The sequence below is a fragment of the Lycorma delicatula genome, chromosome 7 (genome assembly GCF_047948215.1).
Source record: "Lycorma delicatula isolate Av1 chromosome 7, ASM4794821v1, whole genome shotgun sequence".
Taxonomy (NCBI): domain Eukaryota; kingdom Metazoa; phylum Arthropoda; class Insecta; order Hemiptera; family Fulgoridae; genus Lycorma; species Lycorma delicatula.
Window position 1 is genome coordinate 84829384 of NC_134461.1, and position 19904 is coordinate 84849287.

The following is a 19904-nucleotide window of genomic DNA, read 5'->3' on the forward strand; positions in this document are numbered from 1 at the left end:
ACTATGTAAAAAGGAAAAGTAACTGAAGATAAAAATTATGAACACATGCAAAAGCACATAAAAGAAAAAAGTAAAAAAGAGTGAAATTATGTATAAGATATCTTTTTAACACCAAAAGATAGGTTTAATAAAAATAAATAAATAAAGTTTTCAAAGATAATGAAGAACAAAAGGAGGATGTAAGATATTTACTGCAGAAAGAATGAAGAAATAAAGAAAAAAGTAAACATCACTGATTTTTTACAAGTGATGAAAGAAGTTATTGGGATGGAGAATGAATTAACTGGAAATACAGTATATACTTTTTCCAAACTGAAAAGTGTTGCAGATATTATATTTTAAATTTCTCTTACAACAATAAATAGTAATAAAATGAATAAATAAAGACTTTAAACAAAACAATTATACTACATGAATAACAATTACCTACTTCATACAGTTATTTTATTTTCACGATGATCTTTTAACAGCTTTCTGTTGTGCGCGTACAAATTCAGGGTAATCAATGAAACCATCTCCATTAGTGTCATCCATATTTAAAATTGGATCAATCAGTTGTACCAACTCATCATCTTTAAAAAGCTTTTCTTGTGGTTGTACAGTCTGACCAGTTGCTGGATCCTTATGACCTTGTTCTAAATATTATATTAGCAATGTTACAAACAAACAAAAGCAAGCAAACATACAGACAAAAACACAAAAAACCAAAACACACCATCAATAAAGAAACAATTAAACCCCAAAAACTAACAAAATGCAATAAAAAAATGAAAGCAAGCAAAAAATCAATATAACTCTCAAATTAATAAAATGAAATCAAAACTGATAATTTTAAAATAATTTAAAAAATCCTGCATTATCTATTTAATATGAGACTGATTGAGATCAAAGCATAACTTTTTTAATACTGATTTCATGGTAAAATATTTTCTTTTTCATTGTTAAACAAAAAAATAAAACATAAATTAAAATTGCAATACGGATTAAATGAATTACAATCAATGAATCCTGATAAATCAAGACTCCCTCTTATGGGAGTTAAGTGAATCTCTGCCAAAATACAAGAAAAGAAAACAACAAAACTACAAATGAAAGTTATTTACAGTAATGGTTAAGCGTCTGATGAAAGGTCATGACTTTTTGTTCACTAAAAAAAAAATACACAATTACATGATAACCGGTAAATATTGCTTCATTATGCATTTTTCTTTATATGAAAATTATTTTCAGTATTAAATATTCATTAATTGACACATTTTTACTCTTTTCCAATCATGCAAAATGAAACTGTCATTTTTATTCTTCTCAGACAGCAAGCAAACATATGCTTCATCTATATTCATCAGATGATGCAGGCAACAATCACGTTTTACTCATCAAGAAAAATGAAATTGCCATTTTTCCATCTATATTTCATCACATGGAGCAAGCTATCAGGGTTCAGAAAATACTATGATATATATATTAAAAGGTTATTATGAAAAAACTGTTTAATAAAATACATATAAATATAGTACAGTAGAATGTAATATAGTATTGATAATGAATAATTATTAACAAAAATAATTAAGGTAAATTACATTTTTAATAATAAGGTTATTTCCAGATAAATGGAAATAAAACACATGATATATATAGTTATTATTATTAAATAACTATAAAAATTAATAAATAATACACATATACGAAATAAATGTTTTTCCTGAGAAAACAGTGTTTTCGCATTTGAAGACAGTGGTTTTGTTGATATTGGTAGACAATGACAACAATTGTGGCTGGGAGGTTAAGAAAATCGAAAATTACAATCTAACGGTAATTTTTATGTATTGTATTGATAATTTTATTAAACTGATCTGAAAACATTGTTTTTAAAGAGATGCCTACATATGTTTCTTAAAGAAAAAGAAATTATCAATACACACTTTAACAAAATATAATAAAAACAGCTTATATCTCACATCACAAAAAAAAAAAAACAATTTCATTGTAAAAATTTTAGTGAATCTCCTCCATATTACAAAAACAGAATGATGTAAAAAAAATGGTGAGCAATACAAAAAAAAACCTGAAAAACACTTATAATGTGAAGGTATGGTATCCCTTAAAAAATAACTGTTTGCCCCAGATCCAAAAAAATTGATATACAAAGAAAGTGAATACTATTATATTCTTTAAAACACAATTCTTTCCTTTAAATGCAGAGAAATTCCAGTTTGGTATTTTAAGGTGATCTCATAAAAATAAAATTATGCTTTTGTCCTTAAAATATGCATTGGTTTATTTGAAGACAATGATGATGATGGCAATAACAATACATGCAATAATCCACATCATAAATCAAGAAATTTAGATTTTAATTCTTATTTGGAAACCCCTTGTTTTCCAAATAAGAAAGTTTTACTGTAATATAAATATATAACTGTAGTATTAATTACATAACATTTGTTAAATGATAAAAGAAAAACAAAAACTTTTAAAAAAATATTTGTAACAATCAGAGCATAGTATAAAAGAGATTCAAACTCATATATATAAAAAAAAAGTTTATACGTGCATTCCCCAAATCTAATTACAATTTGACATTAATTATTCCATCTACCTAACTCATAATGAATTTTAATTTCAAACATGGATGCAGTGCGATTAAAATTATAATTATGTAAAAGGTGTGAAATTTTATTAAAAATTTTTTTTATTTAAAGAAAAAACAAAAACAATCTACGAATGCACTTACAAGTAGAATCTTATTAAATAGCCAATTCATTACGAAAAACTGAGCAATCTTGAAAAGGAAACTGAGTTCCTGGATAAGTCCTGAATGTTAAGGAATTTCCACAATGTTTTTGTGAGAAGAGAAATCAAAGCTACAGAAAAAGAGATGAGTAATGAGAAAAGTCTGTCAACTCACAATCGAATACTAATGAAAACTCCACAAACCAGAAGTTTGAATTTTTTATAATTTTCTCTCAAGCAGCAGATGAAAATCTTATTCCTAACTGTTCATTCATTCATTGGAGATTGGAATATTTAGAAACAAAACAATGTTTGCTATACATTGTTGGAAAATTATTAACGAATCAACGAGATTATAAACATGATACATAATCTTGAATTTTTTTAAAAAAACAGAAGTTAAACAGAATAGAGGAGGTAGAATAAACCATAGTTTCTGGCCAAGACACATGGCACACCTACCATTATTAAATAATAATAGAATAAATAAAATAAAGTAAGAGAATAGAGGACTGAAGACCTTTTTTTCTATCACATGTCCATTACACATGGAAGTCTTCTTTCTTTTCAGAAAAATCACCAATGGAAATGAGAATTTATGAATTACAGAGAATATAAAAGAACAGAAGCTTGGTTGCTCTATCAGAGATTTATATCACTAGTGTGAAATTACTTTTAGTTTGTTACAGACTCTATAGGATTTTAAAATAAATGCATCAACTTGTATTGTCAGTACCCAATTATTATTTTAAAGAGACAAATTATGTTTACAGTTACAATAACTAAATTTCTATTTTAAAATATGCAATGAGATTTACCCCAATGCTGAGATGAATTTAGAAAAATCAATAGTTCAAATTTTCAACAAATATTACCAAAAATTAGATAAATAATGAAATAAATGGATAAATAATGGAAGAAGATTTAATATAATGGAAGACTTCAGTTATAGAAATTAAAAGTTATTTTAAATGATATGGCTTAAATAGAAATAATTAAATTATGATTTACAAGACTACAACAGAATTAAATGAAAACATTTTAGAATTAATGGAGGAACTGTAACAGCTGAAATTTAAAAAACCAAATAAAAGTAAAGTTTGCTGTAAAAAAATTAACTTTTTTAAAACATTTAACATTGTTTCTTGGGAGTATGAGACATTATGATTCATATGCTGTCTTATTCTATATTTTTGCCTATTGATATATACAATGTAGTAGACAGAACATAGTAATTTTAAAAGAATAAGCCCAAAGTGAATTTATTTTGTTAGTAAATAATTTCCATCTACACTGGGATAGAAAACAAGACATCAGTAATCGTATCCGCACCCATGCTATGCTAAATAACAACACTAATGGATAATAATCCAAACTCAATGACTAAAATTTGGGATAAAAAAGACAGAAATTACCTCTAGCTGAACAAATAGACAAAAATGAAAACATTTAATAGAGACATTCTATGTTTATAAGTTAAGAATTTTTATATTTCTATTTACCCAAAGATTGGTTTGATCCTTTCAGACTTCAAACCTCTGGGACCACTGTTAGGTATTGCTTCAGAGATTGAGATGATTGACAATTTTAGTAGCATGTGAAAATGCCATGCCTGACTGGGATTTGAACCCAGGACCTCCGGATGAAAGGCCGAGATGCTACCACTCGCGCCACAGAGGCTGGCTTACCAATGCCACCATCCAGCAGCAAAGGTGTGATGTGATACAAAAAGAGTTATGGGGCAGTTTTCCAACACGAAAGTATATAAAACCAAAGTAATTGAATCAGATGTAGAATAGCAGGCATAACAAAATTTGCTATCTTTAGCCAGACATACTTTGCAGAATTTATTTGTTTTTTTTTCAATTTTTTTTTCCCAATAGTATTATTTATTTCATTAACAGATTTATAGTGATAAAACATTTTCTTGATGTGATTAAACAATAAATAATTTAAAAAAAAAAAATAAGAAAAAATTAAATAACTGCTTTTTCTTTAAGATTTTATATAAAAAACCATTTTTTATCAATAACATCAATTTAGTATCTTTTTTGAACTCGCTAAAAAAAAGATATATATGTTCAAATTTTTACTTTAATATAAATCTTAATAAAAAATAAAAAATCAAGCGGATACTTTTTATCAAAATCAATTTTTTGCAATTCAGTTAACATCAGAATTTTATTTCAATTACATCAAATTACTGACTGAAATTTTTTGTTTATACTTATATATAAAAGAGTTAAAAATAGATCAAATAGAAATGTTTTGTTTATGATATTCAGCAAGTATGAAATACAATAAACATAAGTTTACAAAATTTTGGATGAAAACTAATAAAGGCAAACAAATACTAAATCCATCTAAATTTATTAAAATGTTTCTTGTATATGCAGGATGTCATCAGTATATAAGCTGATGAAAGTGCTAATAATATACTTACCTTATAAAAGAGTAATCATTTTTGATAACTAATGGGAAGGAACTGATGATTACTCTAAAGCTCTTGGCCTAATATACTTCTCTTGGGTTTTGTAAGCTTTGCATAGCAGTAACAATGTAGATATTTAAACTAGACCTCGGGAAAATTTCAACACATGCATAATTATACATTAAGATTAGAATAAAAAATTCATGAAAAGAAATAAAGAAACAAAAAAAAAAAACAAAGTTAATATCATTTATCAGAATTATTAAAAATTAGTGTTAAGACTATTAAAAATACATAATGAAATATAATAAAATAAATATGATAAGATTTGTAATAAAACATCAAAAATTAGTTTTAAATACAGTAATTTTTTATTTTTGTTAGTGACAATAAATTACATGTTGAAAATGTTTTAGAGTAATGTTCTGAAAGTATGACTAATTGTTCCTGCAGCTGAGTTTATTTAACAAAACCAACATACAGCATTCTTTTATTACTGATAATGATTCATTGTTTTAACACGGATGTAACATTAGATTAAGAAACTCTTCTTAATTTATCAGAAACACACATACACTTGCATGCATGCATACATGCAAGAAACAGTTTTAAGTCAGTTTTGAAATTAAAAAAAAGAAAAGTTATACACATTTAATAATTTTTAAGTTTAATAAAAGAGAACTCAAAATATAGAATATAGATGACCTAGTGTTTGAATTAAGCAATTTTAGGCTAACCATAATTTAGGTATGCACTTTTGGATCTATTTTTTTTGAGAATGAACAACCAGACAGTACATTAGTATTTAAAAAAAAAATTGAAATATTATAAAGGTTAGGTCCTCAAAGAGTTTAACTTATAAAATGAAAAATATAAATATAAAAAAAAAGAAATAATACACACATATTGTAGAGATCAATATTAGGTTTGTTCAAATATGGTTCCATCATACAATCAGCAAAATACTGTAATATTTTTATATATTTCTTTAATACAGATAAGGTAATAGTTTATCAAGTAGCATATATACAAAACAAGAAGGAAAGTCTAACTGAAAAATATACTGGCTATAACTCATTATAATAGAACGTTAAAAATACAGAAACAAAAGAGAAAATGTAGAAAGAATTAATATAAAAACAGCAGAACAGATTTTATCTGGTAATGAAGAGTACTCTATATTACCTGGTCTCACATGATATAAAAATATCACAGGCATTGTAGATGCCAGAACCTTCTGGCATTTTTCTTATCTGTAATCTCATCTTTCTTGTTATAATATGGATGTAAATTCATGGGCGTGTACAATATTACAATGTTGTAATTATAAAAACAATACAGAAGAAAAAAAGAGGGAATTTTGATAAAAAAAATAATGCTTTTAGTTTAAAAAAGAAGTGATAAGATACATATAACAATGTTAGATAAAAATTATGAATAAGAGGTACATATACCACTTATTGTGGTAATTTTCTCCACTTACCAGTGGAAAAAACAATAAAATATAAGTTTATCGAAAACCAATGTCAGATTAAATATCTGATAATATAATTAGAAAGATACAATGCAGTACACTAAATAGGATAATGACTGGAGAGACCTGTGTTAGGTTAAAAGATGATAAAAAGCAAGAAACCATGAAGTATACAATATGTAGCTTGTAGTTTGTCATGAAATATATTGAGACTGGAAGTAGTGTGAGACCAGAGTGAAGGGGAGGCTACCCCATTATTCGATCTATAGTGGCAGTGGCTTTGTGTCAGAAACTTCCTTCCATTTAAATCATATAAATGAATGTTTGGAAAGCTGATGTACATGTGATTCTTCTGATTTTGAAAAATTTTTTTAAGCTAAAATAAAAAACAAAAATGATTCTGACATATTACAATTAGAAATGCTTAACTAATTGGAATAACTGTTAACAATGTACATTAAATGTGATTAACTGGGAATAACAGTCATGCAGAAAAGGTCACAAACGCCTTCCAGCAATGTGCTGAAGGGTTAACAGAAAAAGGGAGAAACAAAGTTAATTCTGAATAAAAGATTTTTTATCTGTATATCAAATCACTACAGGGACTTCATAAACATTTAATACTAAACGAGTAGGAAAAAATTTTCAAAATGCTATTTGAAGATTGTAAAAAAAAATTTGATACCTTATTTATGAAAACCAGAACAACTGTTTTAGAATTAAAGTGACAAAAAAATAAATATACATATTTAAAAGATTGCCTCAAATATCCACTATTTTTAATCAAGTAATAAACAAATTGCAACTTACAAACTTCAGTTCATAATAAGACTTTACCAATAGAAGAAAACGTTTTTTTTAAGCTGCATAAATGAATTGCTAACCAAGATGAAAAAATTACATGATACTTAGATTAAGAATAATAAATTAAAATAAAATTATATTTAAAAGTATAATAAATCATACAAACCATGCCAGTGGATAAGTGACTTAATTAACTCACAACCATCCAATTTATTATTATTATCGGCGTCATGCATTTTAAAATAATGAAACTGCAATTCTTGTTCAGACATTTTGCTTGTGTCAATAGGTACGTGTAAATGCTCCTTTATATGTCTGTTAAAAAGCAAAAACAAAATAAAATTCTAAAAAAATGAAGTAGAATCACAAAACATAAACAGATATACAAAAATATAAACAGACAACACAAAAAGCTTTTTTCAGTGCTGCAAGATCAACAGAATTGGAAGACTTGTCAAGAATCTTCAGCTTAAAATAAAATGCAAAAGTAGAAGTTAAATTTTGTTCCAAGTAACTAAGTACATTATATCAGTGACAAAATTGTTTTCAAAGAAATTCAGGCCAAGAAAGTGACAGAGCTAAGATTTTGAATTTTTTAGGTAGGGTTTATGAGCAACAATTTGTGATCTTGCTGAGTGTGAAGAAAGGGGCTAATTAGATTCTGATTGCAAAAAATAATTCTGTAGCTGAAATTCAGAGGAAAATTTGTGACAGTGGCTTTGTGTCAGAAATTTCCTTCCATTTAAATCATATAAATGAATGTTTGGAGAGCTGATGTAAATGTAATTCTTCTGATTTTGAGAAATTTTTTTAAGCTAAAATTAAAAATAAAAATGATTCTGACATATTACAGATTAGAAACGCTTAACTAATTGGAATAACTGTTAACAATGTACATTAAATGTGATTATCTGGGAATAACAGTCATGTAGTAAAGGTCACAACCGCCTTCCAGCAATGTGCCGGTTAATAGAAAAGTGACTTAATTAACCTAAAGGGACAAAATTAATTAATTTATCATTCATAATGCTGAACATCATGAATGATGCATAAGCAAAGCAGTTCATAACAACTACCATCTATGATAGTCTTTTGAGATAGCATTAAAAATATGACTTATACAGCATTTAAGTAGAGCATTTAATGAAAAAAAAAAATTAATTACTTTTATAAGTCCTTCATCAATGACTGTCATTGAAAACGCTTTAAAAAAAAGAATTTCCATTAATTAACTTATCTACCAATCTATCTACAAATAAGTTAATAAAAATGTTCACATTTAGATTAACTGTTCATCAGGGTTTTTAAATCTTTTTTAATCCTCACGCCAATATGTGTAATAGCTTGAGGAATGCAATTCAGTACCAACAACATTTTAATAGAATATAAGTGTTCATTTACAGGCCTATATTGTCATCCTAAGGAAAAATGATATGTCTCAACATACACTACTTTTAAGTACATTACAAAAAATTTTCTGAATTTTTTTACAGCATTTTGTTTATGTGATTGTATTTCTTGGGTAACAATTTATAAATAGTTACACCATTTATTTAAAAATTATGTTGCTAAAAGTTTTATTTAAGAAGAAAACTGAAATACACCCATTTGTTTAAGAAATTCTTAAACCATTGTGTATTAATTAAAATCAGTTTTCTGGTGTTTACTACTGTAGTATATTACAAATTCAAGAAATAATCAATGAAATTAAATACAATTATCAAGCACTGTATATTTTAATTATTTCACATTTATTTTATAAATGTACAAGAATGAGGGTCATTCCATAATTAAACAGACAAACATTTTTAGTGAAGGAACACATAGTGCAGGCAATTGAAACTTTTGTAAATGTTAGTTGGCAACCTTGCGAATAGTGTAAGTCAGCTATTCGATTAATATTAGCGTAAACATAACCTCTAAAGCCTTAGTTGCGATGGCGTGTCAGCTCGAAGAAAGTACTTTTGAAGAACAGCATTCTGTGATCAGATTTTTACTTTCGATAAATATACAACAGTCAGAAATATTCTCTTGGATGAACAAACAATATGGCAGAAGCTGCATGAACCGTGGGAGTTTTTATGCTTGGGTGTAAAAGTTTAAAGTGGCTGCAAAAGCATGACTGACAAGCACTGCCCTGAGAGTCCAGTAACATTGTTGACCTCGTTGTTAGATTCTCATATTGATTCACTTATTCAAGAAGACCGACGACTTACAGTTGAACAAATTGCTGAAAAATGTTGTGTAAGTGTTGGCACAACCCATTCCATCATTCAAAACAAACTGAACTACTGTAAGACTTGTGCAAGGTGGGTTCCCAGAGAACTTACCGTTCTTCACAAAGCCGAGAGATTTTGCATTTGCAATGAACTCAAATATAGTTTCAATAACGAAGGTGATGCATTTTTGGAAAGGATTTTAACTTGTGATGAAACCTAGATACATCATTTTGAGCTAGTGTCCAAGCGTCAAAGCATACAGTGGAATTGCAAAACGCAACATGGAAATTCAAAAGGCAACCATCGGCTAAGGTCACGTTAACCATTTTTTGGAGTGCATCTGTTTGGTCCAATGAAAGAAGTTTTGCGTGGGATCACGTCAAGGACAATGAAGAGGTAAAGAAAAAAGTACAAAACTGGCTTCGAGATAAAGGTAAAGAATTCTTCATTGAGGGGATAAGAAGACTTGTAAAAAGATAAGACAAGTGTAAAAACGTTGGTGAGGATTATGTGGAAAAGTAGACAAAAAAAATTGTATTTATATAATAAATCATTTTTGCTGTACAGCTATTTGTTTAATTATTGAATGACCCTCATAAAAAAATAAACTATTTTTTTTTTTTAAGTCTACAAGCCACAAATACACCTTTAAGCAGGCTGCAGGTTTAAGATTTGTGCATTACATCATTTAATTCTTTATTATTTATCTTTATTATAATGAAAAATGTTCATATAAACATAGGTAAAAAGTTTGTTTTCGAGTTAGGGTAGCGAAAGATTTTGTCCAAATTTCAATTCTTCTAATAAAAAGAAGCTCTGCTGAAATTTTTGGGACCAAATTAAGTTGCTGGTTTCTTGTTATTTGACCTGAAAATAGGATAAAACAGGTCCCAACAACTGTAACTCCAGCAGTTTTAAAGATATTCAATGTAAAACACAACATTTGGGGTCGAAAAACAAGTTTTATTTAGGGTTTAGTACAATAGCTTTGTTGAATGACTAATGCAGAAGATTTAGTAACAAAACTTGAAGAGAATTTAATTCTCAGAGAATTAATATAAATACAGCCAATAAAAACTTTTAAAAATTGGTTTTTTATTGAAGCAAAACTAACGAAAAATAGACAGAAAAGCGTATTATTCATAATAAAATTCAGTTTTATTTACTGATGAAGCCATCACTTTTATGAAAAATAGTCTTCAATTCTAAAAATAGTTATTTATGGAGCGAAGACAATCCATATGGTACTGTGGAAACTAGTTTCCAACATAGATTTCACATTAACGTTTGGTGTGGCATTATTAATGACAAAATTCTGGGACAATTTGTTTTCAATGAAAACCTAACAGGAGATACATATCTTCATTTCTTGAAAAATAATTTGCTGGCTCTTTTGTTGGATGTATAGCTAATAAAGAATTTTCATATTCAATTTTAGTAAAAAGTTTAATATTTTTATTGCTTTAAAATTCATATTTGTCGACATGTTAAATTTTACAAAAACAAGTACTCCTACCGCAGTAGCTTAATACTACTGCAAAATAACCCACATTGGATTTGAACTCAAATCACATTGACATTCTATGAAATGACATTCTAAGCTATCTTTTTATATATTATTATATACATACATATCATACTAATATTCTTAGTACTATATATATTTTTATTAATAACTTTCTGGCATATAAACCAAAATGAAATAAAAAATACAGTATTACAACATATTCATCAAATTAGTATGAAAAATCCATCAAAAATAATTATAAGACAGAATATTGTTAACAACAAACTTTCATTCTATTTTACCATGCAGCCAACTCAATAAACTATCATCTTGGGAGTGGTTGATCCAATACCAATCATCAATAAATGTTTAACTATAATGAGCTTATATTCTAGAATGGAAAATATAATTTTAAAAGAGAATAAAATAAATGGGTAAATAAAACTGAAAACCTAATAACCACAAAATAAAATAATTTACCTTATGGAGAAAAACCTTTTAGTATAAACCTAGTAATTCCTCCTATTTAAAATTACTTTGCAAATCGAAGGAGATGGTTAGACTTGATACAATTATTCAAAAAGTATAATCACATAAACAATTCACATACACAAATCAAATGAAATTTAAATTTAAGAAGTTGATAATGTGAGTGAGATATGTAACTGTTTTATTAGTTTGAAATTTAAACCTTACAAGAAAAAAACAGGACATGCTTGAAATGTGAATATAAAGACATGTGGAGAAAAAAAAATAAATACTATAAAAGTAACTGATGATAAGATTTTCCAGGAAGAGGAGAAAAAACTGATATGATTCTAATGTAAACAGTTTGCTTGGATAAGAGAGTTTAAAGGTAAATACTACTGGAAGAATCACTAATTTTTTTTGTTTTTCATCTTCCTTTCATTTTTTGTTTCCTTAATAATTAAGTAGAACAAAAATCTATAGAAATTGAAATAAAGAGCTAACTGCTAGATAATAATGGTAGGTCACCTGAAGGGAATTGAATTTCAATAAAGTATAACCATCTATATAGAGTTAAATACAAAATGTTTAATAAATTCATTAAATTTATTATCAATGTAACTTGTTATATGACAAACAAGTTTTATGCTTATTAGATAATGACATTAAACCTACCGGGTTGGTCTAGTGGTCAATGCGTCTTACCAAATCAGCTGATTTGGAAGTCAAGAGTTCCAGCATTCAAGTCCTGGTAAGGTCAGTTATTTTTACATGGATTTGAATACTAGATTGTGGATACCAGTGTTCTCTGGTGGTTGGGCTTCAATTAATCACACAGCTCAGGAAGAGTCAAACTGAGACTGTACAAGACTACACATCATTTACACTCATACATATCAGACGATGAATACATCCTCTGAAGTATTATCTGAAAGGTAAAATTACCAGAGGCTAAACAGGAAAAAAAAGACAACGCCATTAAATTTACTAAATCACATCTTATTGGAGTGAAAATGAAGAAAAGCAATATAAAATATTCATAAATGCCTAACCATCTAAGCCATGTATGTTAAATACAAAATGTATTCAATGGATACAATTCAATTAAATTCCATTAATCAATTTAAAATGAATTCAACTAATTAATTCATAAAATTTTTTTATCTGAATTACTGAGCACTGGAAGACTGTATGAAATCACTACAGTGACCACTGCTATCTAGAACCTATCTTAAAACAGGTAATCATAAAATTCCAAAATCTGATTTGACTAGATTAGCATTTAAATCAATAAAAAATAATAATAAACTTCTTACTCTTTTTCATGTTCAATATTGGCAGCATTTAACAACTGTTGTGGTTGTCCATGTTCATGTGGATGAGGCTGCTGCTGTGGTATTCCTTGTTGTTGTACTGGAGCATGTTGTTGTTGCTGTTGCTGTTGTTGTTGCTGTTGCTGTGGAGGTGGTGGCGGCCTCTGTTGATATTGTTGTGGTGGTGGCTGCTGCTGGTACTGCTGCTGTTGTTGGTGCTGCTGATACTGTTGTGGAGGTTGTTGGTGCTGATGTGGCTGCTGCTGCTATAAAAAAAAAGAAAAAGTAAATATAGAAATAACAAGTGTTTAAAGAAAATTATAAGCAGTCAACATAAAAATGCCAAAAATTATACTTTTTTTCTAATTAGTTTGTTAAGGTGTTAACATGAAGCTTATCTTAATAGTTTTATCCTGTGACAATGAAATCAACAAAGGATGAAACAACCACAAAATTGAATATAACCATAATATTCTGAATGCATGTTAAATGAGAAAACATAACAATTATTACTGGAGTGTACCAAATAAGATTACAATGAGCTTAAACCTGTTTAGTTTTCATTTGTTATTACTGAATGTATACACTTACTGTCCAAAATAAAATTCTACTTGTTTTTTTATTTCTTTTAAGCATCTAATTCAACAATCCAACACAAGGAAAAGAAAAAGATCCAACAATCATGACAGACAGACAGGAGGATCATTTAAAAAATTAAATATTTTAATGTTAAATAAAAAATTGTTAAACTTAATAACAATTAAAGGCTTTATTTGATCAGAACTTGAGCCAGTTTAGTCTTTGAAGAGCCACTAATTAGTTTTTTGATGGGAAATTAGATCAGTGATCTAATCACTGAAGGTTGTCAAATCAAATCAGTGAAGGCTGTGTTCTGTCATAGGTAATCCAGAAGTAATTGATCCAGACCCAAAGAACCTAAGAAGGAAAGAAGAGATCAGCAATAGAGAAAAGATATAAATGTTGAAAAGGAGCAACCTGTAGGAAAAACATATCTTCATAGATGCATGCTTTACGGTTGCATCCCATTCACAAACTCTCAAATCAGGACATTTTAAAAGCTTTATCGCAGAAACAGAAAAACAAATTCAAGCTCTTCATAATGAGCATACCTACAAATCCAGGAATGTTGAGGGATGTGATTGCTACAAAAATATGAGCTGTTGCCCATAACTCCCTCTTACCACCAAAGTAAATTATGTCCACTCCCTGGAAATTTCAGTCTCAGAAAAAAGTAGAGTAAAAAACATTCATACTGATAAAATTAAAAAGCAATCTGAGTAATTTCCTGTGTGGTCCTGGCATTTATTATTGCGAAAATGTCATACTACAATCACAGCATGACTAGTAGCTATAACTCTAATGCCACCTAAAAAATAATTAATAATTATATTGTAGTAGTACCTTAGTAAAAGACTGGTTCTGATTTAATTGGAAGCAATAGTATTGAATCCTGATGTGACAATATTTATTACATAAATATCTTCTATATATAAGTAGACAAAAGACAAAAATTGCGAAACAGCAATGAAAAAGATTATCTGAATTTTTGACAACAATTACATGAACACAAGATGATATTCTAAACTGGACTGTAAACTATGTGAAAAAGTAGGTAAATTAAAATATTTTACAGAAAATACATGTTAATGTATTTTGTTCAAAATGCCGCATGATCTTTAAAAAATATTTTTAAAAAATTTATTTTATCAATAAATATTTAAAAATTACTTACTGTCCGTTATTTACTGTTGTTTTAACCCTCCCACAACTGTTACTCATATAAAACACAGTCGGATAAATCAAAATGATTGAAAATTGATTTTTAGTAAACATAATTAACCTAGAGATCTAGAGATCAATCCATTTAATATAATTCAAGGAATTTTGTAATTTGTGGCCACACAGTAATATATTTCTGGCTGTACTTTTCCACTAAGGGATATAATTCTCCCCTCGACAACACTTGACAGCTAATCATCAAACTCTCTTCTCTCATCCTCTAGTTCTTACTATAACTGATAGTGCATATGAATCTTTTTATCAATATGTGAATAAGTTCCAACACTTACACATACACTGCAATTTTCCACAATTTTACAAGGCATGTTTTTAAAGTAAAGTTGGTTTTGAAATTGCTGCCTATGTACATGCTGTAAACAGATGACACTTGCGTAGGTAAGTTATTTCAATCGATAATCAGTGTTAGCAAAAATAGTTTAGTCATTTTGTTCTTAGTTATTTAAGATTATCCATTTATAAGTGCTGCAATTCTTGATCCAATAAGGTGTGAAGCATGAGGAGTAATCAGATTATAATGGCAAAAAACAATTCGGTGGCTGAAACCCACAGGCAAATTTGTGACATTTATTGGGCTAAATATTAAGAGTAACACTAAAGTAAGACGGTAGTACCGTTCCATTTTGAGAAGGGTGGGTGAACAAATATTTATGTTAAAAGAACATAGCAGCCAAATGTTAGTGATAATGATCAATTTGACTGAAAAGGTTGATGAAAAAATTAGAGAAAACTTGCACTTCACCATATCACAAATGTCTTTTATGTTTACTGATGTTTCACGATCTTTGATTAAGAAAGTTTTGAAAATTTGGGGTATAAAAAATTACATGCCGGTTGGGTGCTGAAGATGTTAAATGACACACACAAGAAAAAAATCTTGCTGCAGCTCATGAATTTCTACGATGAAACAAAAATGAAGGTGATAATTGTTTGATCACTTTGTTTCTGCAGATGAAACCTGGATTTTTTACTCAAACATTGAGAAAAATCAGCAATCAACGTAATGGTAGGATATTCATAATCTCCTAGTTGAAGAAGTTCAAACAAGAATGTTTGGAAAAGATGCTTATAACTACCGTTTTTTGGAACAAAAAAGGTATCTTTGTCGAATTTAATGATCGTGGAACTACTGTAAAAGATAAAACATATTACAAAACAAAAAACAAATGTCATGGGATGCTATATAAACAATATTGGAAGCCCTGACTTAGCAGACAGTGATTTTTTTCTTTAACCAGATGAGAGCAATCTTGAAAGCATATTGACTCATTATTATTGGTTAGTGGATCAGGTTAAATACATGTTGCATCGGAAATATATTTTTTCTAAAAATTGAAGTTATCCAATAGCATGTATAGCAGCAATCATGAAGAAACAATTTCACCCACTTTAGAACTGCATGGTATGTTAAAGAATCCAAAGGAACTATAAAATGCTTAGCAAGACCCTTGATAAAAGTTTAAATTTCTTTACACATCTATTTTAAAAGACCTCATAAAAAACATTAACTTACCTGAAATTGATTGGGAGGAACACCTGGAGGAAACCTTTGGGCATCATGACAATAAATTGTAGATAAAAATTCTACTATAATAAATGCTACCAGACTCCATATGCCACTCATTATGAATAAATCTGCAAATGAAAAAATTCATGCAATAACTATAATGATTGTAAAAACTATGATAAAAAAATGATTGTTATTTGGTATATCCGAACTTGGTTCATAAAAACAAAAATACTTAATTTGTTAAATGTCTTCACCAAGTTTCAAACAAAATTTAATTTAATGAATGGGTTGAGCAGATAAACCTGTTGTTATTGTTAATGGTAACGAAAACACAACAAGCACTACTCACACGTTTCACTTTATGGCTGCTAAGCAGCGACTGGCTGCAATGGCAGAAAACGAATGAATCATACATAATCATGTATGTGAAAGTTTGTTTTGTAAAGCAGGCATGTGTAAGTGACGTGCCTGCTTTACCACCAATTTCTGGCCTGCAAGAATTGCTGAATAAAATTATAAAAATCAATTTTTATATCTTGATTCTTTAAGACCAGAGGGAAGTCCCAAAATATAATATATTTAGTTAATATTATGCAAACGCATAATTAATATTTAATAAAAGCTTAGCGAGAGATTGTTTTGAAATAAAACAAACTAATATTATTTGGTTGCAATGAAATCAATTCAAAAAATTGAGGATGAAATAAATTCATACCCAAAAAGACTTCCCAACACAATCCTGAACAATCACATAGATCTTCATTCTGTGTAGAACAATCTTCAAAGAAACGTAAAATGTTGAGAAATAAGAATTAATCTCTAGTTTTTTTTTTGACCTGTTAATGGAATAATTGGATTATAATCTGTTTGTTAAAGTACATATTTTTTTTATTGTATTAAAGACAGAAGAAGGGTTAATTTAATATTACACAGTAATTCTCTTACTACCATACACCAGATAGATATGCCAGATTGCTTGTCTACATTGCAAAATAGATATAACAAATACATAGTCTATATGTTTGGAAGATTAATGAAAATTTACCATCTTGCTCCATACTGGATGATCTTAATTAAAAACAGATTTTTTTAATAGCAATGCTACATTATAAAAACCTGATTTAGTATTTATGATAATAAGCACAATAATATTATTGCTCTTATAAATATTTTTATGATGACACTATAAATAAAAAATTAGTCATATAAGGCTTACTTTATTTAGGAAAGATTTGGTTTTGCATTACATAAACAAAAACTGTACAACATAGTTATATGACAAATATTTCTATTACTACCTGCAGATTTTATTTTATAACTGATTTTAAGTAACACAAGCAGGTGAGCTTTGCTCATTCTAAACATACATATACTTATTTCTCTTCGAGTTTTCACTGCTTTATTATGTTCTGCTTTCCCTTCTTTAAATTTATTCTTTTTAATGTTATTAAAAATATATAACCAAAAGCCAAACATTTAAATTAAGTTAATATCAACAATAGCCAAAATAACCCAACCCAATTTTTCAATATTTTTTTACAAGTTATCAAAGACTTTTAACTAAATACTGATACTTGGGTATTATAATGGCGCCACTATCATTGGGAGGTAATAACTAGTGCAACTGGTGGTGAGTTAAATAACTACGTTCTACTTACAAATAAAATCTAACCAAACTTATCCTACGCTCGCTAGTGAATGTTAGCAAGCAAAGCGAGCATAGGTTAATAGGTTAATTTTGGTTAGATTATGTTTATCATTTTACATCCTACTTCGGTATTCTGATATCAACTTTATCTTTAGTAGCTAAGCAATAGAAATAGACTTTCAGTGGCACTATCTAACAACTAACAACAGAGGTGTCATTATAATACTTAAGTACCTAAATATTTAATATTTACTTATGTTACTTTTACTACTTACTAACTTTCATTAGTAGTTACTATTTAGTAACTTTCTTACATTAACCAGGAAGTTAATTTTGACAAAAAAGATTAATTTCATTGATGGGATAAGATTTTTTTTTGGTTTCCTGTACTTCAGATTTTTATTTGTAAAAAATTATTCTAATAGAATTTTTTTTTGAGAAGACAAAAAAATTGCAGCTACTTTTCTGTAGCAATTTTTGGCCAAAAATTAACAAATAATTTCACTATTTTTTTTTTCTTCTGTAAAACACTAAGAAGATTTATAAAGTTCTTAAATGGAAATATTTCTTGAATGAAAATTGTAGGTACAGAAAATCCTAAAACCAGTTAATTCTACAGAAGCAAATAACGAACAAGCAGTATGGATCATAAAAAAAATCATAAAAGGATAAGTAGAAGTTAGCATACATAATGGCAATTAACCGATTATAAGTAATAGTTTTTCCTAGTCATAACTGACTAGCAGCTAAGAACAGGGTCAATTAGGATCAGCATGTTACAACAGCTTCTCCAAAATGCCAATGTTGCTCCATGAGAACCTGCACACCAAATTAAAAATAAAGGCATTAATAAACGAAAAATAAGTAAAACAACAGTTATTTACAACTGTTCAAAAATATATTACTAAATATTTGTATACCTATTAACATAAATTACTACCAGATGGTTTCTTATCGTCCAACATTAACGGTAAAGAAAGCCGTACATTTAATGAAATTCATAACCAGCCGGAGTAAACATAACAACAAAGAAAATAGAATAAAAATAACTGTCAAGTAATATCTCTAAAATCAACAGCAGAGTAAAAATAATTTAACAGAAATAAAAATATTTGGTTATACCGGTAAACATTTAAAATACCGTTGTAGATTATAAACGTCAAATAACATTTACAATAAAATAGAATATGAATAAAACAATTTACAAGGAAATAAACGAAAACTCACCCATAAATAAATAAAGTAGCAATAAAATAAATTATGTTCACAACAAAAGGGAACAAAACATTTCATTGACTGGTAACGTAATAAATACCTTACACATAACCTTGCTAATTAAAATCCACGTGTACACAATAACAGTGATGACAAAAATTTTGTTCTTTAAAAAATATTAACTTTTGTATTTGTTTAAATACAAATGTAATTGAAAAACATTATTTTCGAGAAAAAATGTTTAAATTCCAATAAATTTTTCGGTAATCTGATAAAAGCTGTAACAACTGTTTAGATTTCATAAAAAATAAAAAAAGATAAATTTTATAAAAATGAATATGTATTCTATAAAAGAACCGTTTCATAATTACATTTCAAACTCATTTCCAAAATTATATATACCTTTAGCTAGATTAATAACTGAAATAGTTAAAAAAAGAAGTCTAAGAAAAAGATATCATAAAATAATTCTAGAATTGGTCAACAGAAAAAAAAAATTAAATAGGGAAACATAATCTCTGCATTAATGGTCTATTTACAACATATTATTTTCGAATAACATTCTGCGCTTTTGGTCTGGAATCTGGCATAATCTGTAATTTGATCAAGGTGGCAAATTGTAAACAAAAGAATTTTGCACCCTGAATTAATAGAAAATTAAATAATAAAGTTCTTAATTATACACACATGAAATATAGAATGGCTTAAATAAACGAATAATTGAATAATGTTATTTTCGTATTGTTATTTCTTCCGTCTTTGTT

The 19904-nt window shown here is 27.9% G+C and overlaps 1 protein-coding gene across 6 annotated transcripts in view; it reads right to left on the bottom strand.

Annotated features, from left to right (window-relative positions):
• Positions 1-19280, bottom strand: part of LOC142328449 (lymphotoxin beta receptor inhibitor) — a 38330-nt gene extending 19050 nt beyond the window's left edge. For 2 of the 6 annotated variants that reach the window (XM_075372233.1, XM_075372234.1), the window contains exons 1-4: positions 18201-18225; positions 16281-16402; positions 12953-13215; positions 7609-7757 (exon numbers count right to left, since the gene is read on the bottom strand). In XM_075372233.1, the coding sequence (XP_075228348.1) occupies positions 7609-7757; positions 12953-13215; positions 16281-16402; positions 18201-18210 (544 nt within the window). In that variant the 5' untranslated portion in view covers positions 18211-18225. Of the gene's footprint in view, positions 1-426; positions 636-7608; positions 7758-12952; positions 13216-16280; positions 16403-18200; positions 18226-18613; positions 18745-19152 lie in introns of those variants that run through there. The other 4 variants (XM_075372232.1, XM_075372230.1, XM_075372228.1 and 1 more) reach the window with 4 other exon arrangements.
• Between the last annotated feature and the right edge of the window lie 624 nt (positions 19281-19904).